At 35.2% G+C, this 18,124-nt stretch overlaps 2 protein-coding genes across 3 annotated transcripts; both read left to right on the forward strand.

Moving 5' to 3' along the window:
• LOC109841296 (protein TIC 55, chloroplastic-like) lies at positions 4,920–7,435 on the forward strand. 2 transcript variants are annotated; one of them, XM_020410220.1, is made up of 3 exons: positions 4,920–5,016; positions 5,890–5,992; positions 6,112–7,435. In XM_020410220.1, the coding sequence occupies exon 3, from the start codon at positions 6,196–6,198 to the stop codon at positions 7,228–7,230; it is 1,035 nt and encodes a 344-aa protein (XP_020265809.1). In that variant the 5' UTR covers positions 4,920–5,016; positions 5,890–5,992; positions 6,112–6,195; the 3' UTR covers positions 7,231–7,435. The 2 variants fall into 2 exon arrangements, with proteins under 2 accessions (XP_020265809.1, XP_020265808.1); XM_020410219.1 differs by lacking the exon at positions 4,920–5,016 and having other exon boundaries at positions 5,909–5,969.
• On the forward strand, positions 7,907–16,411 carry LOC109841297 (HD domain-containing protein 2-like). Its single transcript, XM_020410222.1, has 8 exons — positions 7,907–8,188; positions 8,270–8,394; positions 8,489–8,526; positions 8,615–8,725; positions 10,044–10,123; positions 13,614–13,650; positions 14,707–14,748; positions 15,893–16,411. Exons 1-8 carry the CDS (start codon positions 7,946–7,948, stop codon positions 15,961–15,963), a joined length of 747 nt encoding a protein of 248 aa, XP_020265811.1. The 5' UTR covers positions 7,907–7,945; the 3' UTR covers positions 15,964–16,411.

Here is an 18,124-nt window from a genome sequence, read left to right on the forward strand (position 1 = left end):
GGCCAATCCTAACTTAACTTAAGTAATGAATTAGAAACACAGAAAAATTGTCACATATATAAAATTAACATTTGTTCTTATTAACATTTTTTCTCATTCAAATTAGTTGAAAAGTTAGATGAGAAGATAAAAGATGAATGAGCCAAGGGAAATATACTAGCACGAGAGATCCAGGTCCAGCTTGATATCACAATCGATGTAGATAATGAAGACACCACTCCAGAATTACCCTAGTAAAAGATAAAAGTGAAGAGTGCTTGATCTCAGCTCAATAAAAAATAAAGCAGAAAGAATAAAAAATAATATTTTCTTAATATTTTATTAGATAGCCTAAATTTGAGTAAAATTAGGAATATTTGGAAGAGATTTCCATAAAATTTTAAATATTTTTATATATTTATTTTGTAGACGCTTTTATCATATAAAATTATACTAGTTAGCATTAATATTTAGTTTATGATTTTTAATGAAGTATATCAATGATTAGGAATAAAATCCATATTCCCTTTTGTGCCATTTTAGCCACTTCTAATCAATCGTCTAGGTTTATTGGCTTTAATTATACCTCTTGCTATTATAATATTATATTTTCAAGTATTTTTTACTTTTGCAATACCATACTTCCTTAGATAAAGCTTCATTTCATGTCAATCTAAATAACATGAATATCCAAATTGGCTTCACGTTGATTTCATGTCAATTCAAATATTATCAACATGAAACTTAACATTGGGTGTAGCCCATTCAAACAAACATTAAAAAAGATAAATAACCACAATATTAAATTTTTATAGACATAAGTGAGCAAATACTATCAAATTGAAATCGAAGAACAAATTTTAGTAAGAAAATAAACTAAAAATGAATAATTATGATACTAACCACGTGCACTACACGTGCATAAAAACTAGTTAGTTCAAAACCATGACTATTTATTTTTATAAAAGAGGGTTTTCCAAAATAGTCCATTAAATCCCTTAATACGTTCGAACTACACCTACTCCGATAATGATAATTCTATTAAACCCCTCAATTATTCTTACTCATTTCTCACTTAAAAATAAAATCTCAATGAGACTAATACAAAACACTTTAAAAAAGAATATGTTCTTCAACAAGTTAATTTCACATTTCCAAATATATATACACACACACACACACTTCAACAAGCTAATTTCACGTTTCCCTAATTAAGAGCTCCATGCAAACAAATAGAAAATTTTAATCCCTAACTAAGAGCTTCACGCAAAGAAATCCAAAATTATAATCCCAAAGAGGGGAGGAGATTTCCACGGGTCGCATTTTTGAGACAATTCAACCTCAATGATTCGAATGGTAATCAGGCGAAGATCTTTAGTGCTTTTTTCACCATCATACACCCTTTTTTTTATACATCAGGGAAGTTCAACACTAATATTGCTAGCGTTAGGAGTTCACTAACAGGGGAGAAGGGAAATATGGGAAGGGACAACAATGTAAAGAAAAGGGAAGGGACGAAGAGTTGTAATGCTCCACAACGTGAGATGTTATAAGTACTAGAGGGGGAAGGGGAGGAAAAAAATGTAATAATCATGTTTGAAATGCCACCAAATCCTTGGAAAATCTCTCCATACGGAGATGCTATGCAGCATAAAAAAAAAAAAAAAAGGAAGCTTTAACATTTCCATGGGGACCAAACAAAAGGATTGAAAATGAAGTTAGAAGAATGAGGTGATAATATCTTTATAGAACCATGTGACCAATGAGGAGGAGAGAGTTCACAGGGTACAAATTTTCACGGGTGACCTGATTATCGGAGGGACACGTTTTAATCATCAAAAGTTAAAGGGACGTTTTCCGAATTTTAGCTTAATCTTAGCGGGTGTTTGGTTGCACAATTTTATAGAAAAGTTTTCTCAAAATGTCTGACAATGATAATTCTGTAATTAAAATTTTCTGTAGATTTCTGTAAACTGTGTTTGGTTCAAAAAAATTTACAGAAATGTTTTCTGTAAAGTACAAAAAATATCAAATTTTACAGAAATCATTTTCCTTTCAAAATGGGCGGAAATCATCAAGAAATCTGACACCACATTGGTACTTTTCTATAAAGTTGACACTTTTCTATAAATTTAAGTGGTGTTTGGTTCAATTTCTACAAATTCTAGAAAATCTTGCTATTTTCTATAAAGTTATGAGTCATTTCTTATTTTGAACCAAACAAGCAAAGTAAAAAAAAAATTTGGTACTTTTTGACTTCTCAAAACTTTCCTATAATTTTTTAAAGAAATATAAGGAAATTATATTTTGGGTGGAAAACATTTCCTATAATTTGTAGAAATTAAACTAAACACCCCCTTAACATATAAGTAACATAAACGAGAGAATAAGGGGCTGTTTGGTTCGCTATTATAAGGGGTGGAAAACTCAGAAAACCTCTCCACGTCAGATTTTTAGCCCTCCACGTCAGCTTTTTTGTTTCCGTCCATTTCTTTGTGCCGCTTTGGTTCGCTCGAATGGAAGAGGGAAAACTCTGCTGAAATCGCCGCCAACTAAGATTTTTTTTCCTCTCCGATTTCCTTCCTCAACCAAGTGAAATTGATGAAAACTCTGCCACGTCAGATTTTTTTCCTTCTCTGGTTTGTTTACAAAAGTTTTCATTTTTTTCTATGCGAACCAAACACAAGAAAAATAAATACATTGGTTTCCCACCATTTTTTATGTGCGAACCAAAGCAAAACAATCTATTTCTTGGAAAAGTTTGGAAAACTCAAAACTTGTGTTTCTTTACATGGAATTACATTTCTCTATATCAAGAAAACGAACCAAACAGCCCCTAAGAGGAAACCTTTACCCTTTATAATTAGACAATGGAATCTGAAACTTAATATTCCATCATCTCTAGGTTAGAGTTTTTGTGATCTCAAATATGTCAATTATTTGGAAAGTTTGTTTTACAGATTCCATTTAAATTCATTTTTTGATTACAGATCGCGAGAAAATCACTATTCCTGTTTACTCAGAGAATATGAATACATTTTTTTTTCCAATCTTTATCCTCAACATCTTTAATAAAACCAAAGCCAACAGCATGTATCTAGCATACATATTGTTAGCTCCAACTACTCCTACCCAAATGCATATTTTTTTAAACATATTTCAAACGCATCTTAATTGGTGGTAAGTTGGTCTGCAAAAGTGAAAAAAATTACTGACTACTGATTTTATTGACCATCCACATATTCATTTACAAACATTGAGCAATCTCTAAATCCAGTTAAGACTATCCAAATGTATTAGAGATCCAATACTTAACCTAAGTTAACAATTTAGCAAGTTAGAGATCCAATGTATTAGAGAACTCTTCAAAGTATTAATATGATTCTAAGAAATGAATGACAACACCTTAGAATTTATACTTACAAAGATTCATTTGAAAGTACATGGATGTTTAACAGTAATTTTATTTGGCAACTTAATTCATTTGATTATATATGACAGTGTGGAAATAAATTACCATGTGCATTTATTGGATCTAAACATATGTCATTGTGATATATCTAAATAAGAGAAAACAATTAATAACTCAACGATTGAAGCTTCACTTATCTTGTTCGGGATGACGTCTCATTGGTGTTCCCTTTTCAATGTTTGTAAATGAATAGTGAAAACTTTTTCCTCTTTGTTCTCAAAAATCTAATCCCTTGAGTAGTAGTTTGAGCTGAGCTCCATTCCTCCAATTGTAGGTCTAAGCAATTGAAGGGGCTACGTTACTAAGCAATTGAAGGGGCTACGTTAAGTAATATAGATTTTCTTTATGATGTTACTTTATGATGTTATTTTTTTTTGGTTTTTTTTCTCACGTGAAGTAATATATATTTTCTTCTGTTTGATAATTTTTCACATTTGATCGATGACAACGTTCAAAGCCGAGCGCAATACTAAGGGGTTGTTTGGATGCCTTCAGTAAACTAGAATATTTATGACAAAAAATAGAAAGTGGTTATCCACCTCACTACTTTCCATTCGAGTGTTTACATTGTTTGATTAAGAATCTTTATGAATTCTAAAATGATAGTATTACATTGTTTGGATAGTATAATGTAAACTAGAGTATTTATGGCACAAAATGGAAAATGATGATCCAACTCACTACTTTCTACAAGGTTTTGACTTTTTAATTATTTTTTTGGACACATTTATGACGTTGTGTCAGCTTTCCAACAAAATCACTTCTAAGTTTGATGATTTTGCTTTTGGTGACACCTCATCAAGATGTGTAAACTTTTCATGTAAAAAAGAATTTAAACAAATAATGTAAGTGATGAAAGCTGACATTTGGACCCACTTTTTTACACTTTTCATCCTTTTATATGTTAAAAACATACTTAAAAACATACAAGCAAACAGCCCCTAAACGACTTGGATGTTCGGCCCAGCTTCTAAAGCCCATAGCAAAGCTTCCCGTTGGGGAGTGATGAACAGCAAACGCTGAAAGGCACCACAAGCAGCATGCCACGTAAGAACTTTCAGGATAAAAATTTGGCTGGCGCTTCTGGGATCCGCTTCGTTCCACGCGTCCACAGCTGCGAACCCCCCCCAGCGCCTTTTTTGACCACAAAACCCGAAGGTCCCGTCCACCGCCAAGCCTCCGCGCGCTTTCACCATGGCTGCTCCCCGCGGCTTTCTCCGCGCCATGCCAACCCCACTCTCGGTCCAGAGATCCCGTCGCCGCCCTCCCTTCTCCTTCTCCTCTTGCCCCTCCCCCTCCTCGAAACTTCACCAGCCTGGTCTCCCCCCTCAGCGGCCGGCGACCGCCACGACGTGGCGGAGGGGGCTCCGATGTCAGCGCGGAGAAGCGAGGCGGGCGGGGAGAGGCGCATAGGGATTGGAGAGAGAGTGGTACCCGTTGTATTGTGTCCGACGAGGTTCCAAAAAGGACGCGGCCTTTGAGGGCTGTCGGTGTTCGACGAGAAGCTCGTCTGTATCGGGTGGTGATGGGAGTTTCTGCTGCTTCGCGGATCGGTGCCCTCACAGGTCTCTCTCTCTCTCTCAATGTTTTATTTATTATTTTAGTGTGATTTTTTTACGCGCACGTTTCGATAATTCCAGTGATTTCAGAGGTTAATTCGCGTCGTTAATCCGACACACAGATGAATCCGTGTTGAAATCTCGGTATTTGGTTCACCGACGCTGCTCTATTTCAAGTACCCATTTCGTTAATTTGTTGAAATATCCTTGTTTTCTACTTGGATTTGTGCGATGAATTCGTTGGCGTTGGAATGGAGGAACCAATGGAAACTTCCAGTGGGCTGAAACATAAAGAGAACTGTAACGAGAAAAACATATTACCTGTGGTGACCTATGTTAGGGGATCATTAGATGGAGATGAATGCAGAAGATAATACGGTCTTACCTTGATGAATTTGTGAACACCATGGGAGCTAAATTTTAGTTTCAATTCAAGGCATCACGTGTCGGAGTAAGATAGTAATAACTATGGTTCTCAGCAATGGGATACCTATATCTATATCTCAAGGTTTTTGACCCCTTTTTAAGACTATTGATCCGAGACAATCCCATTTTACAATCCCATTTTTTTCCCCCCTCTTTGCCTGAATTTTTGAGGAAGCATCTGTTACCGCTAATCAATTCCTTTTCTACCTTTGCATTTAAGCATCTTCCAGCAAATTGAGACAAAAAAAGAGCACGGACTTGTATTAGTATACAACAATAATGACCGAAAACTGGAGAGCTACGCCATTTTTCAGGGAGGCTGCATGTTTTGTTCTGTTGTTACTGGTTATTGATGCTGGTTATTGATGCTGGTTATTGATGCTGTTGTTGTTAGTGGTTATTGTAGCATGCCATAACTATAATAGCCCTTGAATATATTAAAATTTTCTGCAGATTAGCAAAACTATCTGAAGGTCAGCTGATTGATGGAAGATTGGAATGCCTATACCATGGGTGGCAGTTTGGAGATGACGGTAAATGCCTAAAGATACCTCAGGTCTTCCTTATTTTCCTGCAATTTCTTATTTATTTATCAAATTTCTTTCGAATGCCTAACAGTAATGAATCAATTTAGACACAAGAAATAAACTACTTCTGCTTATTTTATGGCTATAGCTTCCAGAGGGGGCCAAAATTCCTCTCTCTTCTTGTGCGAAAACATATAAAGTAAGGGACTCTCAAGGAGTCGTATGGGTTTGGATGTCAAATGAAACTCCACCATGCAGCGAAAAACTCCCTTATTTTGAGCACTACTCAAGGCCAGACCTCCAAGCAATCTCAACAATCCACGAGTTGCCATATGACCACTCTATACTTCTTGAGAACTTTATGGATCCTGCCCACGTCCCAATTTCTCATGATCGTAGTGATTTTTACTCTAAAAGAGAGGATGCTCAACCTCTTGTCTTTGAAACCATTGAGCGTTCCTCTCGAGGATTTGCTGGAAAATGGAGCAAATCAAGAAACCCCACCTTCATTAATTTTCTACGGTTTGAAGCCCCTTGTGCTCTCCAAAACAATCACGAATACATTGATAAAACCGGTAGGAAACAGTACGTTTCGTCTCTTTTTCTCTGTAGGCCTATTGGCCAAGGGAAATCTATGGTGATCACAAGATTCGGAACTACTTTAAAATCCCCAGTCATGAAATTTCTCCCTAAATGGTTCTTCCATCAAAACATATGCAAAGTCCTGGAACAAGACATGGGATTCCTTTCATCTCAAAATGAAATCCTAATGAAGGAAATGACTCCTGTTGGTAAAATGTATATTAATCTTGGGTCATGTGACACTTGGGTCTTGGAGTATCGAAAGTGGAAGGATAGAGTAGGGCATGGGATGCCATACTATTTTGGGCACAGTTCAATCTCATTGCCAAATGAGCCAGCTCTTGTTGAGCAATACAGAGCTGGACTTGACGCGGGGATTTCAGCCTCTATGCCTGCAAAAGGGGGGATCGCGGATATTTATGCCTCGAATCCAATAAACCGATATTCCAGACACGTAGTTCATTGTAAAAAGTGTAGAGATTCTGTGAAGGGTTTTGGATTTTGGAGGAATACCCTTGTTGGCTTGGCTGTTTTAGCTGTGGCTTTGGCTGTTTTGGCGTCGAGAACTCAGTGGAAGGTCTTGTTCTTGGTTTCTGCTGCTTTGTTCTTGGGCGGGCAGTATGTATGCTACTCTGCACTAAATCTAGTGACGACAAACTTTATTAGGAGTCACAGGAGGTTGTAGAAGGGATTGAGAAGCGCGGTAAAATGTGTGAAGATGATTTTGATATGTTGCTGATTCTTTTTTATGTAAACATGTGTAAATTGGATTGCTCTTTTGATGTATACCAAGCGTGTAGTTCGATTTCAGACCGAATTGTCTTCGATTCTTTGTTTTGATTGTTTCTAGTTTCTCGGATTTGTATCGAAATTTTTTTTTATTTGTTTCATGCAAGTTGATCATGTATTTGAAGTTGCAGAAACTCTAGATGCTTCAAGTTTCTTGAATTGTTGTTTTCATGTGATGTATGTGATTAACATGAACAACTTCTGACTGATTTGTAGAGCTCAGTAATGAACGCATTTTTGAAGATCCAGAGTTGCAAAGCAGAAGAAGCTACACCTATGCAATTAGTATATAACAGAAATATGCTACTATTTAAAAAAAAAACATAGTATATAAAACTGATCTTTAAACAGCGTACTATACTTTCATGCATATCATAGTCGCACTTTAAATGTATCAAACAGGAGGTACGCCAATTTTTTGCAGATTGATTTTAGATTTGTATACGGGGATATATTCAATAATGATGAGAAGAATAATCCAATCGGAGAAAAGCAAAAACGGAAAAAGACGAAAAGGGCATAGAAGTAATTTAAATTGGATAGATAAGTAAAATGAGTGGAGCTCCGTGATTTTTTTAATTAAAAAGCAGACGGAGAGAATAGAATAGAAAATGGTTGGGGATCGAGCGCTTCTCCTCTTCAAATCCTCACCCCTCTCTATTCACCTCCCCATTTTCTCCACCTTCGCGCTCCCAAATCCGAGCCCTAAAAGATCCTCGTCCCCCCGGCCGCTCTCCAATCGGACGGTCAAGATGTCCTCCTCCGATCACCCCGAAGGCCCTCCTCCCTCCTCCTCCTCCTCCTCCTCCGCCGCCTCCGCCGTTGATTTCCTCACTCTCTGCCACCGCCTCAAGGTCATCCTCTCTCTCTTTAACCCTAACCCTAACCCTAGCTCGTTTTCTCTCTCCCTTACTCGTTTTCTCATCCATCGCTAGACCACGAAAAGAGCGGGTTGGGTGCGCCGCGGAGTATCGGAACCGGAGTCGATAGCGGACCACATGTATCGGATGGGAGTTATGGCTCTCGTCGCTCCGGAGATCCCTGGTGCCGATCGTGATAGGTAATTAGGGCTCACGAAATTTAAAGAGTGTTTCTGAAATTTTTCTTTTTTTTTCTTGGGCTTATTTTTATTTTTTATTTTTTTTTTGTTTTAGGTTAGTGAAGATGGCTATTGTGCATGATATTGCCGAAGGTACAGATGAAAAAAAAGGAAAAAAAAACTTTCTGGATTTTTTTTTGTATGTTTGAAAGATTGTTTATGGGAACGTTTATTGAATCAGCTATTGTCGGTGATATTACTCCTGTTGATGGTGTTCCGAAGGAGGAGAAGAGTCGAAGAGAGAGGGAAGCGATTGATCATATGTGCAACTTGCTTGGTGGAGGATCTAGAGGTAAGTTAATGGCACCAATGAATGATTGTATGGCTGCATTTAGGAAATTTTATTTACAATGTTTTTTTCGTTGATATTTGTTGCTTAAAGAGGTAGTAATGCTGGATGTGAGTTTTGGTGTTAATGCTCAACAACAGTTGGGTTAGAAACTATGGCTTAAACATGCGTTTATCTGAGGTAATTGAAGTAAATTAGATCGAGACTGATTTAATGAGGTAGAACAAATACTAGAAAACCAATTTCATATAGAATTTTCCCATCACGAGACAAGAGTTTGGTTATGGTGCAAGATCCACAATGAGAAAGACCCAAAAGCTTTGATCAGGTTTTTGTAGCAGCTTGTCTATGTAACATCAATCTCTTATGAATTATGAATTGGTACCAACTATCAAGTTCTTGTTAAAAGGAAACTAGATGAAAAAGGGAATGAGTCAGGCCATTAGAACCCTGTTCCCTTGAAAAAGAAAGGTATACCTCTTTTGGCACTGAAGTAGCTCATGCAATCAAGGAGAATCTGCAAAACTCACTACAATAGGGTCTTCACAGAGAGATGATATGACTTGCTATATGGAAACATTAATCTCTAAGGAACAATGTAAGTTAAAATCACTTGGATCTCATTTCTAAAAATGCATTTAGTTTTAATTCTCTATAGTCATAACATGAAAAAAAATTACTTATTAGTTTATATAACCCATGAAAGATAAGTACGTGCAAATGATATGTTGCTGCAGCTCTATGAAAATTACAAATTCTTACACGAACTGCCTTGTAGCGTACTGGAAACTTTTTAAATATAACTGACATACAAAACATTGATGCTTCATGCTTCCACATTGATACAACACATTGATGCTTCATGCTTCCACATCTTCTACATTATAATTTAACTAAATTTTAACTAACTTATGGGTGAGACCGAGAGAGATCTTGTGTTCAGAAGAAAATTACGTGATAGGGACACTAAGAAATTGAAGCCCACATTCTGAAAGATAACTCGCTTTACATATCTCCTGAGAAGGGAACAACGGTGAAAGACTTAAGTAGAACTTGATGTAGTTCTTTTACCTGGTACTATAGCAGAGTATAGCTGCCCTGACCTCCTGTTGGAATACCTTATTTGGAGAGTAGGATATTAACTTAGGGATCACCTTTGCTTTCATCGTGTTTAAGATTATTTCCTCCCAGCAGCACTGCAAACTTATTCAATACTATATATCAAATATCAAGAAGAATAATCATGATTATGCATATGAAACAATAAATGTATTCAATGTTCTCCCCAGAAACTAGGCAATGACTTTTCCTTCTTTGGCAGCTAACGAGATGAAACAATTATGGATGGAGTATGAGGAAAATTCTTCTTTGGAAGCAAATATTGTTAAGGATTTTGACAAGGTACCTTTTTCATTTTCTCTTTTATTTTAACATTTTGAAGATGTGAACATTGATATGTTTTTATGTGTCATCTACATACTGATTCCTTTAGCGACTTCACTTTTCTGCATGCATGTCATATCCATTTGGATGGATATAAAAATGAAGCCGATGAATTGTTTTTAATATTTGTAGTCAACTCTAGTTTTAGTCAGAACTAGCCTTTGACTAGTGCTTTAATTTGATTAGGATTCTCATTTTTTAGTTTAAATATTGCTATTGTTACTCCAAGAAACAGAGTTGCTTATGATTGAAAATTGAGTTTCAATCATCTCTCATACCCTACAATTTCCTTATGGTTGTATTACCTGCTTTTGCCTTGTCATCCTTGATTCTTGTCAAATCAGTGAAGCCTCATGTATCGTATGTGCATCAACTGGGCACTAGTCTTGATCCCACTGCATTGACTAAAAAACATATCCTACAAATGGACAATCACTCACATTTGTTACACTTTGCAACTCTTTTATCTCCTGCTGCAACCCCTACCAGCAACATCACAGCGCCATCATGATCAGTTAAAAGTTAAAACATCGCAAGCACACAATTCGCCACCATTTTCATACTTCTTCTTTTAGATATAACTCCTATTTGGAGCCTTTAAGGGGTTCACACTTGTATATTCCTAAATATCTCTAGTCTCTGTGGGTTTGATTTTAGATATTGGCAAACTTCAGGCACAAAATAAGCTTTTCACAATGCTTGCTAGTAGAGGAGTTCATAGGAATTTGAAGAGGGAATGATAGTCTTTCAAAGTGGATTAAGATTAAATACTAAAACCGTTATCCCTCAATGAGTTAAATATAGTTTTCATCTATCAAAAAATGAAGTTGAAAATTTACTGGTGACACCCTGCTTCTTAGATAGGCAGAAGCCAACTGGTTGATAAGAACCAATCATGTAAATTAAGAAGCCTTACATTATTTGGAGATGGAGACACAAATAAATAAGCAAAGCAAACCCCAAGCATCTTCACTACTTAAGATACAATCTAGATATGAACCAGGAAACTCTAATAGAATAATTCCTAACTAACTAGAAGCTGAGGCTGGGGAAACTGATCTGAAACTCCAAGGTGTTTCGAAGTCTCTTCCACGTGCACAGACTTGAGAGGCCATACTCTTATCACTTGCTTCAAATTGATCCCAAGGTTCCTCATGATGAGGATACATGGCAGAGATTGAGACTATCCATTTGATTCAAAGTTCTACTCTACTTGGACATGAGCTCAAGCCATCCACATGGTACTGCTGTCCGAGGAGATAGTTCAAGTTTAAAGTTGCGTTACGGATTTTCATTTTAGGTACCTATGAAATCAATAAATGATCTGCTAAGATGAGCACATAGAAAATAAACTGTAATGCAACGATTACTATCCATGTGAATGCAACTGCACTAGATTCAAGCCTTATCTGAGTTATCTCTATTCTAGACCACTGTAATTATTTCAAATTTACATGTATCCTTTTATTTAAGCCTATTAAAGGTCATGATGTGTTGTTTATTGGATGACTGTCATTGAGTCCTCTCCTTATGCCCTCTATCAAACATTCAAAAAGTATCTACAAGTAGGGGTGTCCAAAAAGCCCGCCAGCCCGGCCCAGAACAGTGTTTTTTTAATTTTTAATTTTCTTATATGTATAATATATGTATATGTGTATATATATTGTGTATATAATATATATATATATATATATATACTCTCTCTTAGTATATAATTATATATAAGTATACTCTCTCTTATATAAGTATATATATGTATAAGTATGCTCTCTTAATATATGTATAAGTATATATAGTATACAATGTATACTCTCTCTTATATAAGTATACTCTCTCTTTATATATGTATAATATATGTTATATATATATTACTCTCTCCTCTCTAGTATATAAGTATATTCTCTCTTATATATATATAATATATGTATAAGTATACAGTGTATACTCTCTTATATAAGTATATATTCAGTATACTCCTCTCTTATTTATGTATATATCTCTTATATATATTATATATATATATATATATATATATATATATATATATATATATATATATATATATATATATATATATATATATATAATAATATATATTATATATTATATATATATATAAGTATACTCTGCTCTATATAAAGTAAATATAGAAGTTATAATGTATAAGGTATACTCTCTCTTATATATGTATAAATATATGTATAAGTATATATAAGTATACTCTCTTCTATATATGTATATATAATGTGTGTTATATATAGTATATGTGTGTGTGTGTGCGTGTTTTATGTATAATACAATTTGTTTATGTAATTACTATAAGTATTTACAATTTGTTTATGTATAATATATGTATATGTGTGTCAGTGTGTGTGTGTATATATATACATATACATATATTGAATGACATGATACTTTGGCGATTGTTTCTACTTAAGTATATAAGTATATGTAACTATAAGATATTCTCTTATATATGTTTATATCTCTTATATATTATATAATATGTATAAGTATGCTCTCTCTTATATATGTGTACAGTGTATACTCTCTCTTATATATAATATTTATACTCTTTCTCTTAGTATATAAGTATACTTATATGTACACATATATTATACATAATATAAGTATATTTATATAGTATATATATATACACATATATAAACATAAACTTATATGTACATATATAAGTATATTTATATAATAGTATAAATACATATAAGAGTATAAATATATATTTATATATCTATACATATATATAAACATAAACTTATATGTACATATATAATTATATTTATATAAGAGTATAAATATATATATACTATTATATAAATATAATTTTTATGTTTTATTGTTTTTTTAAAATTTAAAAAAAATAAAAAAATCCGGGTCGGCCTGGAGCCCGGCCCGGTCGGGCCCGGGCTCTGGTTTTGCCCGGGCCGGCCCGGCCCGGATGGACAGGCCTATCTACAAGTAAGCTTCATCATCTCATCTTTTTAACTGTGGACATAAATATGATACTCGAGGGCAATCTCTCCTTTAAAGCTGTTGCTTGTGAACATATGCCATAATTACAACAGATGCATGGATACAATACCCTAGTTTATCTTTATTTCGCTTGTTGATTTTTCTCTTTCTGCCAGACCTGTATTAAATTTGGTCCATGGTTTATTAGTTTCAAGATCACACAAGTAATAAGTTTCCCTCCTATTTCAAATAATCATAACTGATTACCTTTTCTGAGCGACAGTTTTCTTACATTCGCCATGCTTCTGAGCGGTATATGTCTTACTTGAACAGCTGCCACTTTCATGTTCGTCATGTCATAGGATTATTTTGATTCAACTTATTTCTCGTCCTGTATCAACACATTCTTCTTGTTGGGAGTATGGTTGTTTATCTGGTTTAGACTGACGACTATTTATTTATTTATTCTTTTGTTCAGGTTGAGATGATACTTCAAGCACTAGAATACGAAACGGGTAAGCCGGTGAAAGTCGATATACTTCTTTTCATTGGGCTTCATAAAGACATTTTGGAGGCTTATCATGATTGAGAATTCTTTTAATATGCATTCACATAGTTTCAATAAATGGACTTTTGTAGCTAAGAAATGCCTTCATTTTCATTTATTTATTTGATACAATGGATATTTAGCGGTTAAGTGAAGAGTACAATTGATCTCAAGTCAGCGCAGATTATTAAGGAGGCTGCACAGTCTTTGAGAGGGAAGTCATTATGAAAAAATGTTAAACTAGGAAAAAGATGAGGTGTGCTGTACCCACCCAACAAAACCAAATGAAACAAGAAAAAGTAGTGGGTTATCACTGCGGAACTGTCCTTTATGCCGACTTAAGTTTTGGGAGACAATCTATACTGTTCTACACGATGCATGTTGAGCCGCATAATTGCAGACAAAGTACATGGTTGTTATTGTGAATGGGTCTGCATCAGTGATCGTTGGCTGCTGATGTGCATCTATCTTTAGTATAACAATTTGCATTTACGCCGGAATGTACTTTGGAAGGTTGAACAACATACATTAAGAGATATTCATCGCCTAAGCATATTGGAAAAGGCTTATGTTAAAGGTCTTTCTTTTTAGTATATTTATTTCTAGAAGGCATGTCAAAAGTGTAGGTTTTCCTAGCACATCGTGAGAACTATTTGGTGTTACTCCCTGAAGTTGGTCGACTAATAAAGTTTTATATGCTTGTGACCCTGGCAGGGCCACAGAATTTAGGTACCAACTGAATCAATTTTGGATAATTTTCAGAATGCTCATAGGATTGCACCCTTGTAGAAGAGCTTGTTCCCTCTAGGCACCTAAGGAAAAGAAACCTAAAGAATATTTTGGGGACTTCCATGTCATATCTTTTTTGTGGCCTGTAATATGCTCGCACTTGCACCCCCCCGGCGGGCGCCCAACGGTCTTCTTGTCTGTATCTTTTCACTGTTACTTAATTTTTGTAAGTTAATAAGCATTTGATTATTGCTGTGTAATTATTCTAATAATTTTTGAGTTACATTTTTTGCAGAACAAGGAAAAGATTTGGAGGAGTTTTTCCAGTCGACTGCAGGTATGGTTATTTCACTTTATCGTTGCTTAAGTGTCTCCGTTGCTCCTGTTCTTGTCATGAATAGACAAAGATGTCTGGTAGTGACTAGTTTTGGAAGTATAATTATATTGCCTGGTGACTTTAGTGCTGCAAATCAACATGCACCGTCACATACATTTGGCGTTGGGTAGAATGACACTTGTGAATAAAGTAAAGTAATGGGTCAGGATGAAGACCAGGATATGATCTTTGTTAAAAAAATGGTGTAATGGCCATCCACAGTAATAAGAAATGGTAATGATCCCAGTAGTAACTGGTAAGAATGAGTTAAGCGTTCTCATTCTCCACCTTACGAATCCTTTTATCTCACGACTGAGAAGGAATCTTAGTTTGGACAATCAAGAACCGTACGTAACAACTGCTGCATTAAATGTGGAGCAAGAGAAGGGAGAGAGCAAAAGGGGAAAAGTGATTAAAAAAAATTTTGTGAACAAACCGACAACAATGGGTCAGGTTGAAGTCCAAGCTACAACCTTTACTAAAAAAGGTTAAATTTGCATTAGTAGTAGTGAGAAATGGGCAAATTATCCCTGTAATTAAGAATGAGCCCAGATATTCTCGTTCTCCTCCTAGCATTTTTTTTTAATTTTCTTTAATCTCATGATGAAAAGTTGAAAACTAATCTTGGTTTGGGGCGATCAAGAATTGGGTAAAATACTGCATGAGATATGAACGATTTTTACAACGTGAGAAAAACAAGGATGTATTCTGTGAGTTGGTTTGAACTCAATGAATAAAGAACTGCAGACGGCTAGATGTGCGATAACAAAATTATCCAGGATTATGGTTGAAGTGAACTTAGACTAGACTGAAGGTGTTAATTGTGGATAATACATCAGAGATATATTCTAATCCCTAGCTTATGGAAATCGTGATTGGTCCATTAAGTTATGGAATGACGCGCCTAACGTGCAGCTTGCCCATATATTTTATTATGATTGAAATCATGCAAGGGACTTTTTCATGTTGAGGATCCCCCGATGAAGATTGTGACATTAGGTTGGGCAAGTTTTGCTAAATCATTGGTATCTGCACTTTAATCTGTAGTTTTCTCAATGAATTATATGCATCTTTCCTCTTTAACATGTAAACGTTGCTTCTGCAGGAAAATTTCAGACGGACGTGGGAAAAGCGTGGGCATTGGAGATTGCATCAAGGAGAAGAAAAGAACAGTAACTTGGATTTAGATGATACATCTTCTGTCTTGCTTTATTCATAACATTCAAATTTCGTTTCTCAACATTGTATCTGAGCGTAGCCAGGAAAAATTCCCCGTACTCTGCTTTCGTCTAATTAGCCACAGTAACAGGATGACCCCGAAACCGGAATTTTATACACAAAAGCCGCGGTCTCACGGCGTAGGGTGCTGAGTGCTGAGGATTCTCGCAGGTGTCGTAATTTTTTACAGATTGAAAAGATTAGTGGCATCTTGTAAGAATTCTTGCAATTTCCTTCACCCGCCATTCAATTGATTCACCACCTACCATATTTTGATGTTTCAGCTTGTCTTTGCCCATAAACTTTTCTCGGGTTTGAACTGTACTCCAGTGTAATAATGCTTGCTTGTATTCCATGCAAGTATGAATAGAAGTTTTAAGTTGATATCTCAAGCCTTTTTTCTTTATACTCACGTACATATTTTCAATAATTAAGTTCCTCAAAGTGTGTTTTTTTGGTCATATAACTATTTCATTACTGAATTTTTTTTCCAATAATTAAGTACCTCAAAAGTGTTTTTAGTCATCATATAACTCTTCACTACTAAAAAAGTGTTAATAAATTAATATTTTCCATGAAAAAAGTATATTGACTATTTACCCTAAAGAAGTATATTGATTATCAAATCTATTCTAGTAGGTGATGAAATTCTAAATAAATAAGAGTTGCAGCTATAAATTGTACTACATAATAATATACTAGAATAGTTAAAATTCTGTGAGGGGAAAACTGCATGATAATAAATCAAGTTATCACCCGCAACGAACTCAAAAGAGTGAAAACCCGTACTCTCAACGTCTAGTGTTTGCTTTTTCCTACACCCCCCCCCCCCCCCACACCCCCCACACCCCCCACCCACACACACACACACGCTACACGCCAATTGCTAATTAGGAAGAATTCAAATAGCTAATTAAAAATAGGAGAGGCCACCCAATAAAAGCCCAAAAACCCAGTGGGCCTTGCCTAACTACCGCTCCCCCCCCCCAAATGTGACCGTTAGCAAAAATCCAACGTACCTTTGGGCCGCCCCTTAGATGGGAATCCTCTACTAAGGCATAATGCCTCATAATATCTCATAATACGTCTTCACCTTTTATTGCATAGTATCTCCTCGTATTTTGTGCTTATGCAGAAAATAAAAGGTAAAGATGCATTAGAAGATATTAGGAGACACTATGCCTTAGTAGAGTATCTCAGTCCCCCGCCCCTTACAGGATTTATGATGCAACGTGACGTTCTGGAGAAGATGGGGCCCACGAGTATGTACCGGGTCCGTACTTCAGGGCCTGTTTAGATGGGATAGAACTTATGAAAAACAATTTTAGGAAAACCTTCTGTTAAATTTATTTTCACTTCCCTTGTTTGGTTCAAATAAAAACAAAAAAAAAAAGAAAAAAAATGTAAGTATTATAATTATAGAGAGGCGTGAGTATGTAAGAGCTTCTCCAACCGAACGTTATCCCTTCAATTTGACGCAAAAAAAGTTACTGTTTCTCCTCCAACCGAACGCTTTCCCCAGCGCCATTTTGGGGGAGAGCTACAGTGCTGCGCCAGATTTGGCGCAGCACTGTACCTTTGGCGCAGTGATTTTTTTTTTTTTATAGCCATGGAGTTTATTATTTTGTTGGTTTTTAATGTTTCTCTTTTTATTCATGATCAAAATATTTCATGGTAGCTTTTATTTTTTTAATTATTTTGATATGAACTATTATAATAAAATTAGATTATAAAATAATTATTAAAATAAAATTCAACAATGGAAAAAATAGATAGTTTAATCCAAACACTTAAAATTTCATAATACTAGAACCAAATAGAACATTGAACATAAACTAGAACAACATTGGAAATTAACACTAATTGCAATACATTAAAATTAAAGGAAAATAGAACATTGAACATAAACTAAAACAACATTTCAGTATTCTGGGAAGTCATAGACATCTCAATGACAACATATCAACTTCAAACACTTCATGACAACATATCAAAGAAAAGACACATCAATGACAACATATCAACTTCTGTCACTTCATGACGACATTTCAAAGAAAAGACACCTCAATGACAACATATCAACTTCAAACAATTCATGACAACATATCAAAGAAAAGAC

This window comes from Asparagus officinalis, chromosome 5 (assembly GCF_001876935.1).
Source record: "Asparagus officinalis chromosome 5, Aspof.V1, whole genome shotgun sequence".
Taxonomy (NCBI): domain Eukaryota; kingdom Viridiplantae; phylum Streptophyta; class Magnoliopsida; order Asparagales; family Asparagaceae; genus Asparagus; species Asparagus officinalis.

Coding starts and splice junctions, on each gene's coding strand:
- LOC109841296 (XM_020410219.1), top strand. CDS start 5,922: ATGGAAGATTGGAATGCCTATACCATGGGTGGCAGTTTGGAGATGACG. Junction 5,970..6,111: donor GTGGCAGTTTGGAGATGACG/GTAAATGCCTAA, acceptor TTATGGCTATAG/CTTCCAGAGGGGGCCAAAAT.
- LOC109841297 (XM_020410222.1), top strand. CDS start 7,946: ATGGTTGGGGATCGAGCGCTTCTCCTCTTCAAATCCTCACCCCTCTCT. Junction 8,189..8,269: donor CTCTCTGCCACCGCCTCAAG/GTCATCCTCTCT, acceptor ATCCATCGCTAG/ACCACGAAAAGAGCGGGTTG. Junction 13,651..14,706: donor AGCACTAGAATACGAAACGG/GTAAGCCGGTGA, acceptor CATTTTTTGCAG/AACAAGGAAAAGATTTGGAG.